Source organism: Sturnira hondurensis, unplaced genomic scaffold (genome assembly GCF_014824575.4).
Source record: "Sturnira hondurensis isolate 20B ecotype Veracruz unplaced genomic scaffold, ASM1482457v3 Scaffold0010128, whole genome shotgun sequence".
NCBI lineage: Eukaryota > Metazoa > Chordata > Mammalia > Chiroptera > Phyllostomidae > Sturnira > Sturnira hondurensis.
In genome coordinates this window covers 7,543,193-7,559,314 of record NW_028082759.1, presented here as the reverse complement: position 1 = coordinate 7,559,314, position 16,122 = coordinate 7,543,193, and the positions used below count along the sequence as shown (strand labels likewise).

The 16,122-nt window shown below is 37.0% G+C and overlaps 1 protein-coding gene across 1 annotated transcript; it reads right to left on the bottom strand.

Annotated features, from left to right (window-relative positions):
- Positions 1-692: 692 nt before the first annotated feature.
- On the bottom strand, positions 693-15,868 carry APELA (apelin receptor early endogenous ligand). Its single transcript, XM_037058205.1, has 3 exons — positions 15,632-15,868; positions 14,156-14,245; positions 693-1,709 (listed from the first exon to the last, which is right to left on the bottom strand). The coding sequence occupies exons 1-2, from the start codon at positions 15,705-15,707 to the stop codon at positions 14,157-14,159; spliced, it is 165 nt and encodes a 54-aa protein (XP_036914100.1). The 5' UTR covers positions 15,708-15,868; the 3' UTR covers positions 693-1,709; position 14,156.
- Between the last annotated feature and the right edge of the window lie 254 nt (positions 15,869-16,122).

Sequence of the window (16,122 nt, the reverse complement as noted above, 5' to 3'; positions counted from 1 at the left end):
TGTTTCTACTGAAATGCACTTGTGTAAAAGAATTAATTTATGCAGAAAATCATTTAGAATTCCCCAATATTCAGTTGAAATGAGGTAACATATTTTATAAAACATCTTTTGTATGTAAATTTAATTGCAGTGCTTTATATAAAATACCTATGAATCTAAAAGATACCACTAATGAGCTATGAATAGGAGACAAACTCCATGATGTCAGAATATGTCTATCAAATTCTTTATGTATCAACCCCAATCTTTTATTTTTGCAAAATAAGGGTTCATGGTTTATGGCTTCTCCTACTCTTTCCAATGTAAAATTTTTAGTCAAGGTATGAATTTATAAATTTTATACCTGGAATTAACTTACAGTAAAATAATGTAAGCTTTATGACACTGAGCTAAACAGTTTTTCAATAAATACAAATTAAGAGCATATTTAACAACTTGGGAGCACCTAATTATCAATACAATCCAGATTTAGACAGGATAGTTTCCTTCTTGGGTAATCCTTCATATCCTTAAATTCCTCCTGATTTTTTAAACAAGTCTCACCACTGCAGGTTCAATAGCACCTAAACAGAGCCTAGTAGAATGAATGATGAACACTTATATATTAGATAGAGCTCTTGACCAGCTTAAGATTTCATTGACATAACACACACACACACACTCCCCCCAAATATAAAGTTTATTTAGAAAATTACAGAGGTAGTAGAAGTGAGCCAGCTGGGCTGTGTAGGCTCAGGAAACAAGTTACAGAGGCAAAAGAAGGATCCTTGGAGCTTCAGAGAGAAAAGGGCAAAGGTAATGAATGGGGTGGCAGGAAGGGAAGGACAGGAGGGGGAAGGGAAAGCTGCTCCTGAGAGAGTGCGCAGGAAAGAAGGGGAGAAGGCGCAGGCATTCTCCCAAGATGGACAGTGATGGCATAACTGTATTTTAAATGTCACCTTCACGTGGGCCTTTCTAAGAAACTCTGCAAATGAATCAAGAACATGAAACAGAACTTCAAAGAAACTCAAATGTTGGCTTCTTGTAATTACATGATAAAGATTCAGAAATGAACATTTCAGTTTTAAAATAAAATGAGCTACAGTTAGTATTTCGAACTTTTTTACAACTTTAAATGAATATTATTCAAAATAAAAATACTTTTATAAACATTAAAACCTATAATATAAAATTGGTAGCAATTAATAACCTCTTTCTTGGTCTTTCTATACAAATAACTGATGAACCAATTATTTTCTCTCAATTCTGCAAAGCCAAATAGTCATTAAAATTGATTCCAGATATAGCATTTTTGAAAATAACCACTCAAACATACATAAATTTATTTTAATATTTTTAAGAATTGTAGGAATATGAAAGAAAAACGTTTAATTTTTGTACTTTTCACTATTATAGAGTCTTAAGACATTACAAAGTATTTTTCTTTTCAACCCACATAAGAATCATAATGTACAGAAAAGATGAGAGATATTTGTTATGCAGGTAAATAGCTGTGCTTCAAACTGTCATTGCTTTTGAATTTGTGATTTTCCCTTTTGAAAGAAAAGAAGAGAATCCTGTGAAACTAATAAGACATCCCAGGTGCTCTCAAGTGATTCCTTTTCAAACAGGAACTTCTAAGCAAGCACATTAGTTTGTGGGTGGGTGGGTATCTTTCCATGGCTCCTCTTCTTCATCGGGCAGATGGGGTGAAGTTAGCAAGAGACAATCTGTATTTGAAAGGCAAAGAAGAAAGAACATATCATCCATCAGGCCAATTTACCCATGCTTAATTTTTAAAATAGACAATGAGTTATGAAAATTTTAGAATTTCAATCGGACAAAAACACATGATAATCTCAGTAGATACAGAAAAAACAGTTAACAAAGCCCAACACTCTTTTTTCATGATAAAAACACTCACACACTAGGAATAGAAGGGAGCTCATTCAACTTGATAAAGATATCTCTACGGAGACCCATAGTTAGCACCACAATGGTGAAAGACAGAATGCTTCCCGTCTAAGATAAGGAGTGAAACAAGGATGTCTGCTCTCACCACTTCTACTGAACATTGTACTGTAGGTTCTAGTTAAGGCAATTAGGCAAGGAAAAGAAATAAAACAAATCTAGATTAGAAAGGAAGAAAGTAGTAAACCCCTATTTGCATATAACCTATGCAAATGTATAGCAGATCCTATGAAGCCTACTAATCAATCAATGATTTCATTCAGGTTACAGGATATAAGATTAATAACCAAAAGTTAACTACATACCTAGACATTAGTAGTTAACAATTCAGAATTGAACATTTTATTTATAGGCCCTGGCCAGGCAGCACAGTTGGTTAGAGCATCATCCCAATAAGCCAAGGCTGTGGGTTTGATCCCCAGTCAGGGTGCATACAGGAAGCAACCAGTGGGTGAATAAATAAGTGGAACAACAAATCAGTGTTTCTCCTTTTTCTTCCTCTCCATCTCTCTAAAAAATCAATTTAAAATATTTTCATTTATAATACCAGCAAAGGAACAAAATACTTAGGAGTAAGTTAAACAAGAAAGAAATTTCTTGTTTAATTTAGAAATAGAAAACTTTTGTTCTAAAAATTATAAAACATTGTTGAAAGAAATCAAAGTAGATATGCATAAATGGAAATACAGCCCTTGTTCACAGATTGAAAAACGTAATTGCCCACATGGTGATATTTCCCATATTGATCTACAGAATCAACACAATACCTATCCAAATCACAGCTGGGTCTTTGCACTGTCAAGATGATCTTAAAATTTATATGGAAATTCAAGGGAACCAGAATAATAATCAAAATAATCTCAAAGAACTACAAAGTTTGAGGATTCAGTCATAGTTGGAAACTTGCTACAATGCTGCAATCATCCAGAGATTAGAGTGTTGGTGCAAGGATTGACATATGGACCAATACAGTAGAAGTGAGAGTCGGGAAACAACCCCTCACGTTTATGTTGATTGATTTTCAACAGTAGTGCCAACATGATTCAATGGGGGAGAGAATAGTGTTTTCAACAGATGATGCTCGATATCTAAACTGAGTACATGCAGAGAAGTTGGACCTCTAGCTCACACCACATACAAAATTTAACTCAAAATGGATCATAAATGTAAGTGATAAAACTCTTAGAGGAAAACGTAGGTACAAATATTTGTGACCTTAGATTAGCCAATGTTTTTTTGTTTGTTTGTTTAAAGATTTTATTTATTTACTTTTAAAGAGAGGAGAAGAGAGGAAGAAAGAGAGGGAGAGAAAAAGATGTGTGAGACATACACAGATCTGTTGCTTCTTATAGACCCCCAGCTGAGAACCTGGTGCTGCAACCCTGGCCTGTTCCCTGACTGGGAATCAACTGGCGACCTTTTGGTTCACAGGCCAGCGCTCAATCCACTGTTCCACACCAACCAGGGCAGTCAGTGGTTTTTAATAGGATACCTAAACTATAATAAAGCAAAGAAAAAATGGGCATATTTGATTTTAGCAAAACTGAAAGCTTTGGTGCTCCAAGGACAACACCAAGAAAGTGAAAAGACAACCCACAGAATGGAAGAAAATATTTGCAAGCCTGTATCTGATAAGAGCTGTGTATTCAAAATATATAAAAACTCTCACAACTCAACAATAAAAAGAGAAATAAGCCAACTGAAAAATGAGGAAAGGATTTCAACAGATATTTCTTCAAAGATAGACAAAACAGCCTGGCTGGTGTAGCTCAGTGGATTGAGCACAGGCCTGTGAACCAGAGGATCGCGGTTCGATTCCCAGTCAGGGCACATGCTTGGGTTGCAGGCAGGTTCCCTGCAGGCCAACTCCCAGCAGGGGACACACAAAAGGCAACCATACATTGATGTTTCTCTCCCTCTCCCCTTCCCCTCTAAAGATAAATAAATAAATTTTAAAAAAGATTTTTTAAAAAAAGATAGACAAATAGCCGGTAAGTACATTAAAAAGTTGCTCAACATCATTAGTCATTAGGGAAAGGCAAATCAAAATCACAATGAGCTGGGGGGGGGGGGGCAGGGCAGGGAATATAAAACAAAACTGTACTTGAATAAGAATTTTTTAAAAATCACAGTGAGATACCAATTCATACCCACTGGGATGGCTATAACAGAAAGTGTTGGTGAGGATATGGGGAAATTGGAACCCTTATATACTTGCTGGTAGGAATATAGTAAATGTGATAAAATGCTGTAACCACTGTGGAAAACAGTTCGGCAGTTCCTCAAATTAAACATAGAAAAACCATATAATCTAGCAATTTCACTCTTGGCCTTAGGTATATGTCCAAGAGAACTGGGAACATGTTCAAACAGAAACTTTTACATGACTATTCAGGGTAAAACTGTTCTTAATAGCTAAATAGTGGGAACAACAGAGGACAGGTAAAGAGTGATTTTTCTATATTTTATTATGTCATTAAAAAAGAATTGTGACTGATACATGCTACTACATGACTGGGCCTTGAAAACATTAAGCTAAGTGAAAGAGACTAATTATACACACACACGAAAATCATATAAATCTATACAAAATGTCCAAAATAAATAAGTCTGTAGATAGAAACAAAGTTAGTAGAATTAGAAAGTTTGGGTGAAGTTGAGAGTATATGCTTCTGGATATTTCTTTTTTTTTTAATTTATTTATCTTTAGAGGGGAAGGAGAGAGGGAGAGAAACATCAATGTATGGTTGCCTTTAGTGCATCCCCTGCTGGGAGTTGGCCTGCAACCCAGGCATGTGCCCTGACTGGGAATCGAACCGAGATCGTGTGGTTCGGGAGCCCGCGCTCAATCCACTGAGCTACACCAGCCAGGGCTGGATATTTCTTTATGAGGTGAAGAACATGTTCTAATATTGATTACGGTGTGGTTGCACAACTACTTGAATGTAGTAAAAACCGTTGAACTGTACACCTTAAATGAGGAAATTACATGATATGTGAATTATATCTCAAAAAATTTAAAAACACACATGCCTTACTGATTCTAATTCTTGATGTTTTATAAGTATACAAGTGTTCAAAGATGCATGCATATTGTTCATTGCACCATTGTTCAAAAAAACATAAAACATATGTATCCATCAATAGTCAAGTCAAATAAATTAAGACTGTCTATACAATGAAATTCCAGTCATTTAAAACAACTATCTGCATATCTACAAATAGATACTTAAGTTTAGTTGCCTATATAGAGGCAAAATAATACATTCCACATTCTGTGACATATACATGTATGTGTATATATCATATGTCCACACACATATAATTTTTATATATACAAAAGGTACTGTCAGAGAAAAAATGAGAAGTATAAAGTTGAAAGCTCTAACACAATTTTAATATAAATGTAATGTAAAACCTAAAAAATTCCAAAGTGCCCCCCCAAAAATTACTGGGGCCGGTGTAATGAGAGAAGTTGTATGTGGTGTACGCACACCCACCAAATGAAGTGACAATTGCTCAAAGTCTTTATTGAGTAGGAATAAATTAGGTAAAGATAAGAAAGGGAACATCCTAGATTCTGGGCTGGGAAAATAATGTGTGAAAGTCCTGAAAAGGAACAGAATGCCTTTGATAAATTCTTGTTGTTGTTTTTTTTTAAAGCAGTTTAGGGTCAAAGGAGAGTTTTTTTTTAATTTTATTTATTTTTATTTATTTATTTTTAGAAGGGAAGGGAAGGAGAGAGGGAGAGAAATATCAGTGTATGGTTGCCTCTCATGCGTCCCCCGCTGGGAACTGGCCTGCAACCCAGGCATGTGCCCTGACTGGGAATCGAACCTCGATTTTGGTTCGCAGGCCCGTTCTCAATCCACTGAGCTACACCAGCCAGGGTGCCTTTGTTAAACTCTTATAGCCATAGTGAGTCAGATAGGGCTGGAGAGAAGTGCTTGACTGTGCAATTTTATAATAACATTAAGAATTTTATTTTAATCTTAAGTGTAATGAGAAACCACTAAAGGGCCTTAAGTAGGATGAAGCTACAATTCGAAGAATGGAAAAAAGAGAAGCAAAAGTGGATGTGAGGAGGTTAGTGCAACATAGACAGTAGTTAAGTCTGGGTGCTGTGAACTAGAGATGAAATAAGTTTGGAGCTGGGAGACTGAATATACAAATGGATAGTGGCCAGACCATAGATTAAAACAGAACCCTGACCCACAAACTCTTAACAACCGGCTCAGGAAACCAAAGTATAACCTCTGCAGCAACTGGTTTCAAATGGTCAGGATCTGATCATTAACGGCCCTCTTTCCTAATACTTGCCCTCCTTTCCCCTGAAGTGGGGAATGGGTTCCTGGAGGAATGGTCATGGCTTCCATGGCACCAAGAGACAAGAAGAGGATAGGAGTGGGCAGGATAAGAGGTGGGTTAGATGAGATTCTAGTTGGTACTGGGAAGTTGAGGTACATACCACCTGATGACTTTTTCTTTCTTTTATATGAAACAAGGTTGTCTGCTGAAAATGAAAAGAAAGGTCTAAAATTTGAGGCGAGTCAGAAAAGTTAGGAACAGTTACTATGGAATATAAGGCAGCAAGTTGACTATAGGAATGTAGTAGGTTTGCCGGGCACTGTGAAGAACTGAACTTGTAGATAAGAACTTAAAAGTGGCTCCAGCCCTGGCTGGATAGCTCATTTGGTTTGAATGTCATCCCCATACGCCAAGGTTGTGGGCTCAGTCTCTGGTCAGGGCACATACAAGAAGCCATCAATGAAGGCATAAGGAAGTGGAACAGCAAATCAGTGTTTCTCTCTCTCCCCCCACCCCTCCTTCTCTGTCTCTCTCAAAAATCAATAAATTAAGAAAACTGGTTCCAGTTAGTCTTGTGTATTCTTCAGTTAACATACTTGGATAAAAACTTCATGATTTTTCTAGAATAATCAGATGAAGACAGCAGCAAAAAAACTTATAATATTGGCAGCAATTAGGGAAAGAATGAATTATAGAATCTTAGCTGGAGAGAAGGAAGACTAAAGAGGACTAATCAGTGGATACAGAGAAAGGTGGTCAATATTCTGCAAGGCCGACTGTGGTGAAATAGTGGCAATGGCTGACCAAGCTCTTGGCATAAATAGGGGCGTGCATGGCTGAGACCTAGCAGAGAAGAGTATCTTGGGAGAGCTTGTGTGTTCTACCTATTTTTCTTCTCTAATAAAAGTTTTACAAAGCAGCAGATATGTGGTTTGTATTATGATTTTATTTATAAATATTTTTTAAATATTCTAACTATCAAGGATTTTAATTCTAAATTAGCAATGTTCTGAGGAATTGTAGATACTCTGACACAAATTTAAATGTTTCTGGTGATAATTACTTATCATTTTATTATGATCAAGAAGTTTACAATTCATCTATGTATATTAATATTGACAGTGTTGGAAGAATTGTGTACTACTATTAAAAAATATATCAAAGAGTGAAATATGTTGAAGCAGTTAATGAGCAATGATTTTGCTTTTCAAGTCACCCACAAAACTATAAATATTTTCCTGCTAATATCTAAGAATAATATATTTTTCAAATGTGTTACTATTGTATAATAATAAAGTTAACCTCATATCTCTAGGCCACTAATTGAATATATGATTGAGAACAAACTGAAGACAGATTTATGCTAAAAAAATTTTAGACTTCTGAACATGATAGAGAGCTACTATTTCAGTAAATATTTGCAGAAGGAATTATTCAGACTTTGTAATGAGTCAGTTTCCAAAGAAACTCTGAAATTAGGCTTTAGTTCATTACATACATATTTAGTTCATTCTATACATCAGTACATATGGGGGAATATACATTTAAAATATATAACTATATTTTGTATATTTATGTATTCAATATATAATATATAATTACCATTAAGGCATCATGACCTTTATAGAAAAGTTTCACTTCTTCAGTAAGTTAAAGACATTAGGGATTTTCTCTGGGCATGGTCTTTGGACACTGGGCTATGATTGAGAAAACAGTAATTTTTTTATATTTAATTTTAAGCAGGACATCTTGCAGATATTATAGTCCATGAAGGAATCCTTTATACTTAAAGGTGCTTTCAGGCCATTCACACATTATAAAGGTTTATACATGAAACTTTAGGGGCCCTATCTTGTTTTCAAGGAGCTCACATGCAAATATGGATAAAATCTGATGAAATAAAGATTAATATGATAAATAGCTTTTAAAAATCTGCTGGTAAAAATAAAATAAAGTAACCCCTACTGATTAAAATGCTGTGATTGTTAAGAGAGTGGAAGATTATTTTTATGTCAGTTGGGTCAGGGTGGGCCTCATATAGAAAATGGAATTTGAGGAGAACCCTAGGGGAGGGAATGGGCTTGAACTTGATGAGATGAGGGAAGCAATCAATACCTGGAAGACCAAACACTTCCCGCACAGCTATAGGAAACTGAAGTTCAGTTTGGCAGTTCATGTTAGACAATAAAGCTGCAAATGTGTGATGGGATCTGAGGATGGCAAGTCTTAAAGGCTAAGATAATAAAAGTTTCATTTCACTTTTTTTTAACATTTGTGCAATGCCTGCTGTATTTCGGGCACTCTTTTTGGCTGAAGATACAAAGGTAAATGCAACCCATTGTTGAGTATTTAGGTAAGCCACTCCATGGAACTCCTGCCTCAGCATGCATTTTGTTTGGCCAAGTGGCCTGCAAAGACCTTAAACTGATACTGGCCCCCTTATGCAAACACATGTTCTGGACAGCAGTCACAGAGTCGCAAGCAGATATAAGTTCCTGATATGACTTCTCCAAAAGCCCTTGTGATCAGTAGTCTCCTAGGCCTTCCAGGCCTGTATACTTTATCTTCCTCTTAGATAAAAATCCCTGCGGAGCCTACCCAAGCCCACCTATTTGGGTTTCAATTTAGCATTCCAGCCTTAAGGCCAGTAATGCAAAAGCACTCCACCCACAAACTAATACAGGCCCCATACCTTTCTCTCTCTCCTGTCACTATTTTGTCTCTGTTTCCGTTCTGCCTTGACCTCCCCATGGGCTCCCTACAGGCATGCCATGAATAATAAACTTCTCTATTATAAGTTTTCTGTAGTCAGCTATTGAATTAATGCTCACCATTATGCACTCTGGGTGCTCCACTTAACAAATGTTAATTTAACAAAATCAGAATACCCCATTCAGCCTTCTGCCTTCAGGAAATTTATAGCCTGCTGGGAGTGGAGGGGAAGAGTATACAGTCAGTTAACACATTTTTACAATGCAGTGAGTCAACAGAAGTATACAAATGGTGCTGAAAAAAAGTGGGCATCTAATACAAGTGGTAAGGATATCAAAATCAGGGAACATTTCCTAGAGGATGACTTGATAGTAAGGAAAAAAATACAGAAAGGTCATTGCAGCAGAGGTGTAGTGAGAGGTGAAGAATTGACTGACTTTAAAATAATGGTAAAAATAGTTCTCGCTACTCTCTATTGTATTTAGCATTTATTATGTGCCAGGAATGGTTATTATAAGGTTAAGTATCATTACCTGCTTCATCTTACAGGTCTGGAAGTGGAGGGAGGCTTAGAGAGGGTAAGTGACTTACCATTGATCACCAGTGAGTGAGCTATGTAGCCAGAGCTTAAATCCGTAAGTCCAAAGTCTTAATTCTTATCCCCTCCATAAGGGGAAAGGGGAGAAGAGGTGGTAGATAATGCTGAAGAGGTACAATTTGTAAGGTGCTGTTTATTAAGCGATGGGAATTCTCACTATCCTGAAGGCTACAGGGACAATTAAGGGTTTTAATTGTGTTGTGACATGATTTGACTTAGTTTGGAAAGACCAGATGACAGCTAAGGTGATGCTGAGAGGGCATATGGACACCATTACAGGTCCTGAAAAGAACAGTAATTTGTTTCCAACATAGAGATAAATAGTCACAAGGGAGGATGGTGTCACTGAAACCAAGGAAAATTCATTGACTGATTTGACCTACAGCAAGATAACTGAGATGAGGGCCAAAACGTGTTCACTGGATTTGAGAAGACACTAGGGACCCTTCCCAGTATGTACTGGGGAGCAGTGTGTTAACAATAGAACAATAGCTGAGAAGACAGCAAAGAGCCATCTTTTCAAGAAAATTGGCCGTGTATAGAACATGGGTTGTTCACTAGAGAGCACAATGAGGTCAATGGTGCACTTTTTAAAAAATACAGAGTAGAATAGAACAGTTTTGACTGAGGAACATTCTAGGGGGAAAAAGGGAGTAATTGCTGGATCAAAGTTCCTGAAGTGTAGAAAGATTAACCTTACCCAAGAGAGGAATCTGTTAGTGAAAGACTAGCGAGTGAGAATAGAAGTCTTGCAGATGCAGATGTTTGTAAGTTTGTGGGCAGGGTCTCATTGTGCAGCTTGATGAGCTCCATTTTCTGTGGCAAGAGGAATTAGCTCTTGCTGTGAGTTAGAAAAGGAGGTGGAATTGAGCGCGGGCCTGCGAACCAGACGAGCTCGGTTCGATTCCCAGTCAGGGCACATGCCTGGGTTGCAGGCCGGTTCCTTGCAGGCTAACTACCAGCAGGGGATGCACAAAAGGCAACCATACATTGATGTTTCTCTCCCTCTCTCCTTCCCCTCTAAAGATAAATAAATAAATAAAATCTTAAAAAAAAAAAAAAAAGAAGAAAAGGAGGTGGAGACGTTTAAGGAGCCCTGACTGGTGTGGCTTAGTTGGCTGGGCACCATCTCACAAACTAAAAGGCCACCGGTTCCATTCCTGGTCGGGGTACATGTCTGGGTTGCAGTTTCGTCCCGGTAGGGGCACAAAGAGAACACAACCAATCCATATTTCTCTCTCACATCGATGTTTCCCTCCCTCCCTTATTTATCTAAAGCTATAGAAATAAAATCTTAAAAAAATGAAGTTTAAGGAAACTAGAGGTTACCGAATATTTGAAATATATAGATGAATGGGACTCAGAAGCACCTAAGAGTAAACAGAAGAGTATTTTCTGGAGAGCGCTGCTGAAGTTGGAGATGAAGTGCTACACTAAAACGTGGCGATTCTGTGCCAAAGGCAAACTTGCCTTTTGGGTTAGCCAGAAAGAGAACGGAGTGAGAAGGGCCAAGGCAACAGGACATTTGTGGCAAGAGTTGGGAGGCAGGGCAGAGATTTGGTCAAGGAGGTAAGAAGTCCATGACTTTGAAGGGTAAGAATAAGACAGAAATAGAACTTATAGAATTGTATATCTGAAAGCTGTATCATTTAATTAAACAATACAATTTTATTTAAAAAGGGTGGCAAGAGAATATTAGCTGGTCTCATTTATAGAAGGTAACTTTACCAGAACTCTTTTTTCATAGCCATTACTTCTGGTAAGTGAAAATGGGCACGAGGGTAGGAAGATCTACTTTCGACTTTACATACCTCCATACTGTTAAAAAAGTTACACACCATGAAAATATATTATAATTATAATTAAAAAGTGAGATAGGGAATATACTAATAGGATATATAGTTATGGGGAGCACACATTTATAAGTAAAAGCATTGATGTAGTTAAGATTTCACTGTTGGAAGAGAGAGATTCATTACAGTCTAAAGCCCCCTACGCCATTTTCCACTCTGGAGCTCTCCCGTGGACCTGTAAGCTTAGAATCCCCGACAGCCCTTCTCCTGCTTCCCTCCCCCCCAGTTCACTTAGCACTGAATGCAATGCCAAAATACTTTCGTGAGAAAAAAGAGATCAAGAACATGAATTGCATGCGGCCTAAGTTTTCTGTAGGATTAAGTTGATTTCTATTTAACTGTTAGGGAGTCTTAGGATCACTGAAGAGGACTCTAGAAGCTGAAAACATTGACGTTCAAGGTGATAGAACATTCCTATGAAGTGAGTTAAAAGTCTAAACCATTCTAAAGGGTTAATCTGGAAAAATTCCGAAGTTAACTTTTTACCTTTCCTATCCTTTTACGGTTTTCCTTGAGGCTCACTGAGTCAAGTAACCAGAAAGTCATTTTATCTAAAGCATGCAGGATAACAGGGGAATGAATGAAGGGGAGTTTCTGCCTCCGAGTTCCACTACCTAGGTCTGTAGGGCCTGCCTTTAGTTATCGAGTCCACAGAAAGTTGTGTGGCAAGGCATATAAAATATGTGCAAATTTCAGGACAGTGAGAATTATGCTATCAAGTTTGAAGGTGGAACCTGCTATTCAAGCACTGGTTCAACAAGATCTTAGAACATTATCTAATGTGTTATCTTGCATTGGTTCTTATGCTGTTCCTGGGTTCCAGAATAAGGTTTTTATACGTTCTTCAAAGAAGTGTGGCTGGAATGCAGAGCTAGTCCAAACACGGACAAAATGAATGCTGTAAGCCGAGCAGTTTTTTAACGGGTTCCGCCTAATTTTGTACAGGATTCCTTTTTTAAAATGGTCTCTATAGCCTTCACTTAAATTTCCCTTGGGTTTACAAATTTGGTTTATAGGTCAAAATTTTTCCTTAACTTTGCAGATTCAAATTTCCTGACTCTATCTCGTTTACATGCAACACTAGCTTTTATGGCAGGTGGTTTGTAGAGAAAGCCAGTAAAACCTGTGGCTGAGGGCTTTTATTTACAGTTATGTAAGGTATCTTGCTCCGTATATGCAGGAATTCCCTTGCTATTGTGAAATGCCTCCTCTCCTCTTTGTTATTTGTGGAGGAGTGCTGGGAAAATCTTGAACTTCTTCCCTCCTCCTCAGCACAGATTTTACCATTATTTATTTATACGTGAGACTAAAAGGCATTATCAACACACAGCAAAGGACTTTTTTAAAGACATATAAAATCCTTTTAAAGCATATTTGAGCCTCTACTAATTGTCTCCTCAAGAACTTCTTATTGTATCTTTCTAGATTCTTTCACCAAATTTATTTTTCATATGTTGATAGCAAAGAGTAATTTGTTGCAGGTATAGACATAGAGAACTTGGCATTTTGTCTCAGTCCTTGTGAAAAATGCTTGGTACTGAAATGCTTGTTATGGAATTCCTCTTCCCTCTTTTAATGTCTTATGCAGGGCTTTCATGGCATTTGAAAGCACATATTAAATAGGTACAGCAGCCATTCTCTCCTCTGAATGAATAGAGCCATAAAAGCTACAGTCCATAGGCCAGCTGAATAAGCCAATTCAGCAATTGTCTCTGTATATTTACCAGCCAAGCAATATTTCTATGGCTTTTTTTAAAGGAAGATACATTTTATGACTTAACAGCTTAAAAATAATTAAATGGAATGGCAAGTTAATTATTTCTTTCATGCAAAGTAACTTCAACTTGGGCAGTGTTTGAAGTTAATTGATTCAGATGGTATTACTGCTTCATGGTGATGTAAAATCATTTGTCTTTTAATTTTTTTCCAACAAAAAAGTGGGGGAGGAGCAAAATTCCATGCAGAATTTGTTCTTAAAGATGCAACCATCAAGAACAGTTCCATGAGTGAGGCTGTAAAAATGCTATGCCATTAAAATTAAGTTGCTTTTATTTTATTTATTTATTTTTAAATGATTTTATTTATTTATTTATCTTTAGAGAGGAAGGGAAGGAGAGAAGGAGAGAAACATCAATGTATGGTTGCCTCTTGTGAGTCCCCTGCTGGGAACTGGCCTACAACCCAGGCATGTGCCCTGACTTGGAATCGAACCGCGATCGTGTGGTTCGCAGGCCCGCGCTCAATCCACTGAGCTACACCAGCCAGGGCAAGTTGATTTTATGTATTAAAAGAAATAGTACCAGGAAAAATAAACTATATTGAGGCTATCACATCATTCATACAGTGTTGCTGGGCATACATATCCAAATGCTTCCAATAGGGAGCTATTCAGTGTTTTTCGAAACACGTGTTTAAAGGTACTTTTTTAATTATTATATTCTCCTGGTGCCTGATTTTTAATTATAATTATCAAACACACAAAAGAGTATTAATCCCCATATAACTATTATTCAACTTCAACAATTATCAAGATTTTCCTACATTTTCTCATCTACCCCATTAAACTATTTTTAATCATCGTGTCATTTCACCGTTTCATCGGTGCTAACAGCATGCATGTCTTAAACTGACACTACCATAAAGCCATTATTACATGTCACAACATTGGAACAGACATTCTTTTTGGTATGGGCCTCTGCCTAAATGTAGGAGAGCGATTTTCCATCAGAAGTACCTCAGGGGAAGGGCACTCGTGAATGGAGAGGAATGCATCTCCTCTGATGGCAGCTGAGTCTGTGCAGTTTTCTTCTCATTGCCAAGTTAGCTGAGAGGAAAAAAAGAGAAATGTTAGGAGCATTTTTTTTTCCCCAGAAAACTAACTGTTTTTCAGTCTGGGGGATGCCAAGGAATATTTAGGATTCAAACTATAATGTGATTATTTGCTATTTGTTTAGACGTGATTATGCCATAAAAAAATTAATGTGATGTAGAAATACGAGGTTTATTCCCAACAGTTCACATTAATAGAAGGATCTAATAGTTATACCCCCCTCTTTCTACGTGTCTTCTTCCTAAATGCTCCTCGAGCTTTTATTTTATGTCGTGAATTAATCACAAATATTTTACAAGAACATTGTCAAAGATGTTTCATGTTTCACAAAAGGAGATATGGTTTGAGAAGCAATGGATGTAAACAGTGAAAAGGAATGCTTTCCAAGTTGCTAGTTTGGGACTTTTTTCTTATTTATATAAAAGGACACACCAATGGACTCCATTTGAAATAATAACCTCAGTGATCAAACTTCTGATTAACTAAAAGGCAGACTGAATTTTTAACCACTGATGTACCATTTTCTGTTCTAAATGGACAATTATATTATTAAGTGAACAGTATACACATTTGAATATAAATATAATCACCCTTCCTTTTAAATTTGGGTATGCATTCTTCTGAGTCAGAAAATTTTCTATTTTCTGTTTTTACTTGCCAGTGCTTAGAAATCTTAGATATTTGGTTTTGAATTAAAAGCACTTCAGAATAACTGCTTACTAGATTCCTGTTGGATAAGGACACCACAACTGATATCAGTTTTAAAAAATATGCCAAGTAAATGAATATTTATTTATCTTGACCATACATACTTTTGGCTTTATAAACACAATACTAAAATTGTACTTTTCTTTTTGTTTTAAGTGACACATGTAATTATGTATAGCTGGAAATAATGCTATTGACCAATTCTAAGAATTCATCAACAGTCTGACACATTATGAATTTTATATGTTGTTAGTCAAGTCAACATTGCCTCATTTTAGCCGGCTACATGCTCTTTTAATAAATTGCTTTGAATTTTGCATTTTACCTAAATATCTGTAAGTTTTGTTTACCTCTGTGATGAATGGACTAAACATTTTCATTCCTTTTTACTTATTAGGACAACATATCTACAATAGCTAAAGAATCAATATCTTTAAAAATCAGAAAAAATAGTAGTAAAATATTTACCATTGTTTTAATATCCAGCTATTTAAAAACCAGCGAAATAATAGACCTAACAGGTTAAATAGCATACCTCTGCAATCCTGCACACCCTCCGGTGCCACCAAGCACACCTGAGTGATTTTCAACACCAGCACAACTGTGCTCAGAGGCACACTGAGACAAACAGGCACAAAAACAAGTGACTTGCGACAAATATGTCAGTCTTACCTGGTCTCTGTCCACTGATAAGAAGAAGACTCATCAAAAAAACTAAAAATACAAAAAAGAATTGCTGGAGTCTCATTTTTCTGCTGCACTGTAAAGGAACCGTGGTTCCCGAAGGAGATCAAACTTCTTTGAACAGCCTGCGCAGTATCTGTGTGGCTCTTCTCACATTCTAATGACAAACCTCCGAGCACCGCCAGCTGCCTTTTCCAGAAGGGTTAATGATCACATCAGACAAGGTTACTGGTGTGTTGTGCTTCGGTCAGAGCCTCCCTCAGCCCCAAGCCCCTCCTCTGCTCCCCTCCTCCTTCCCCTCTGTCACTCCCCTTCATTTCCATAAGCAAATATTGGTGAAATAAACCATTCAAGTGTGCAGTAACTTCGGTGGAAGTCCGCTCTGGAAGCTTTTAGGAGAGACTGGCTTAATTCAATCTGGATTTGGAGAATTATGTAAAACTAGGCATGGCTTTGCCTCCTCCCCTCACCATTTGCAT

Excerpts from the sequence above, each read along its gene's own strand:
- APELA (XM_037058205.1), bottom strand. The coding sequence starts at position 15,707 with ATGAGACTCCAGCAATTCTTTTTTGTATTTTTAGTTTTTTTGATGAGT. Across the intron at positions 14,246-15,631 it reads TATCAGTGGACAGAGACCAG|CTAACTTGGCAATGAGAAGA; the intron begins GTAAGACTGACA and ends TTTTCCTCTCAG.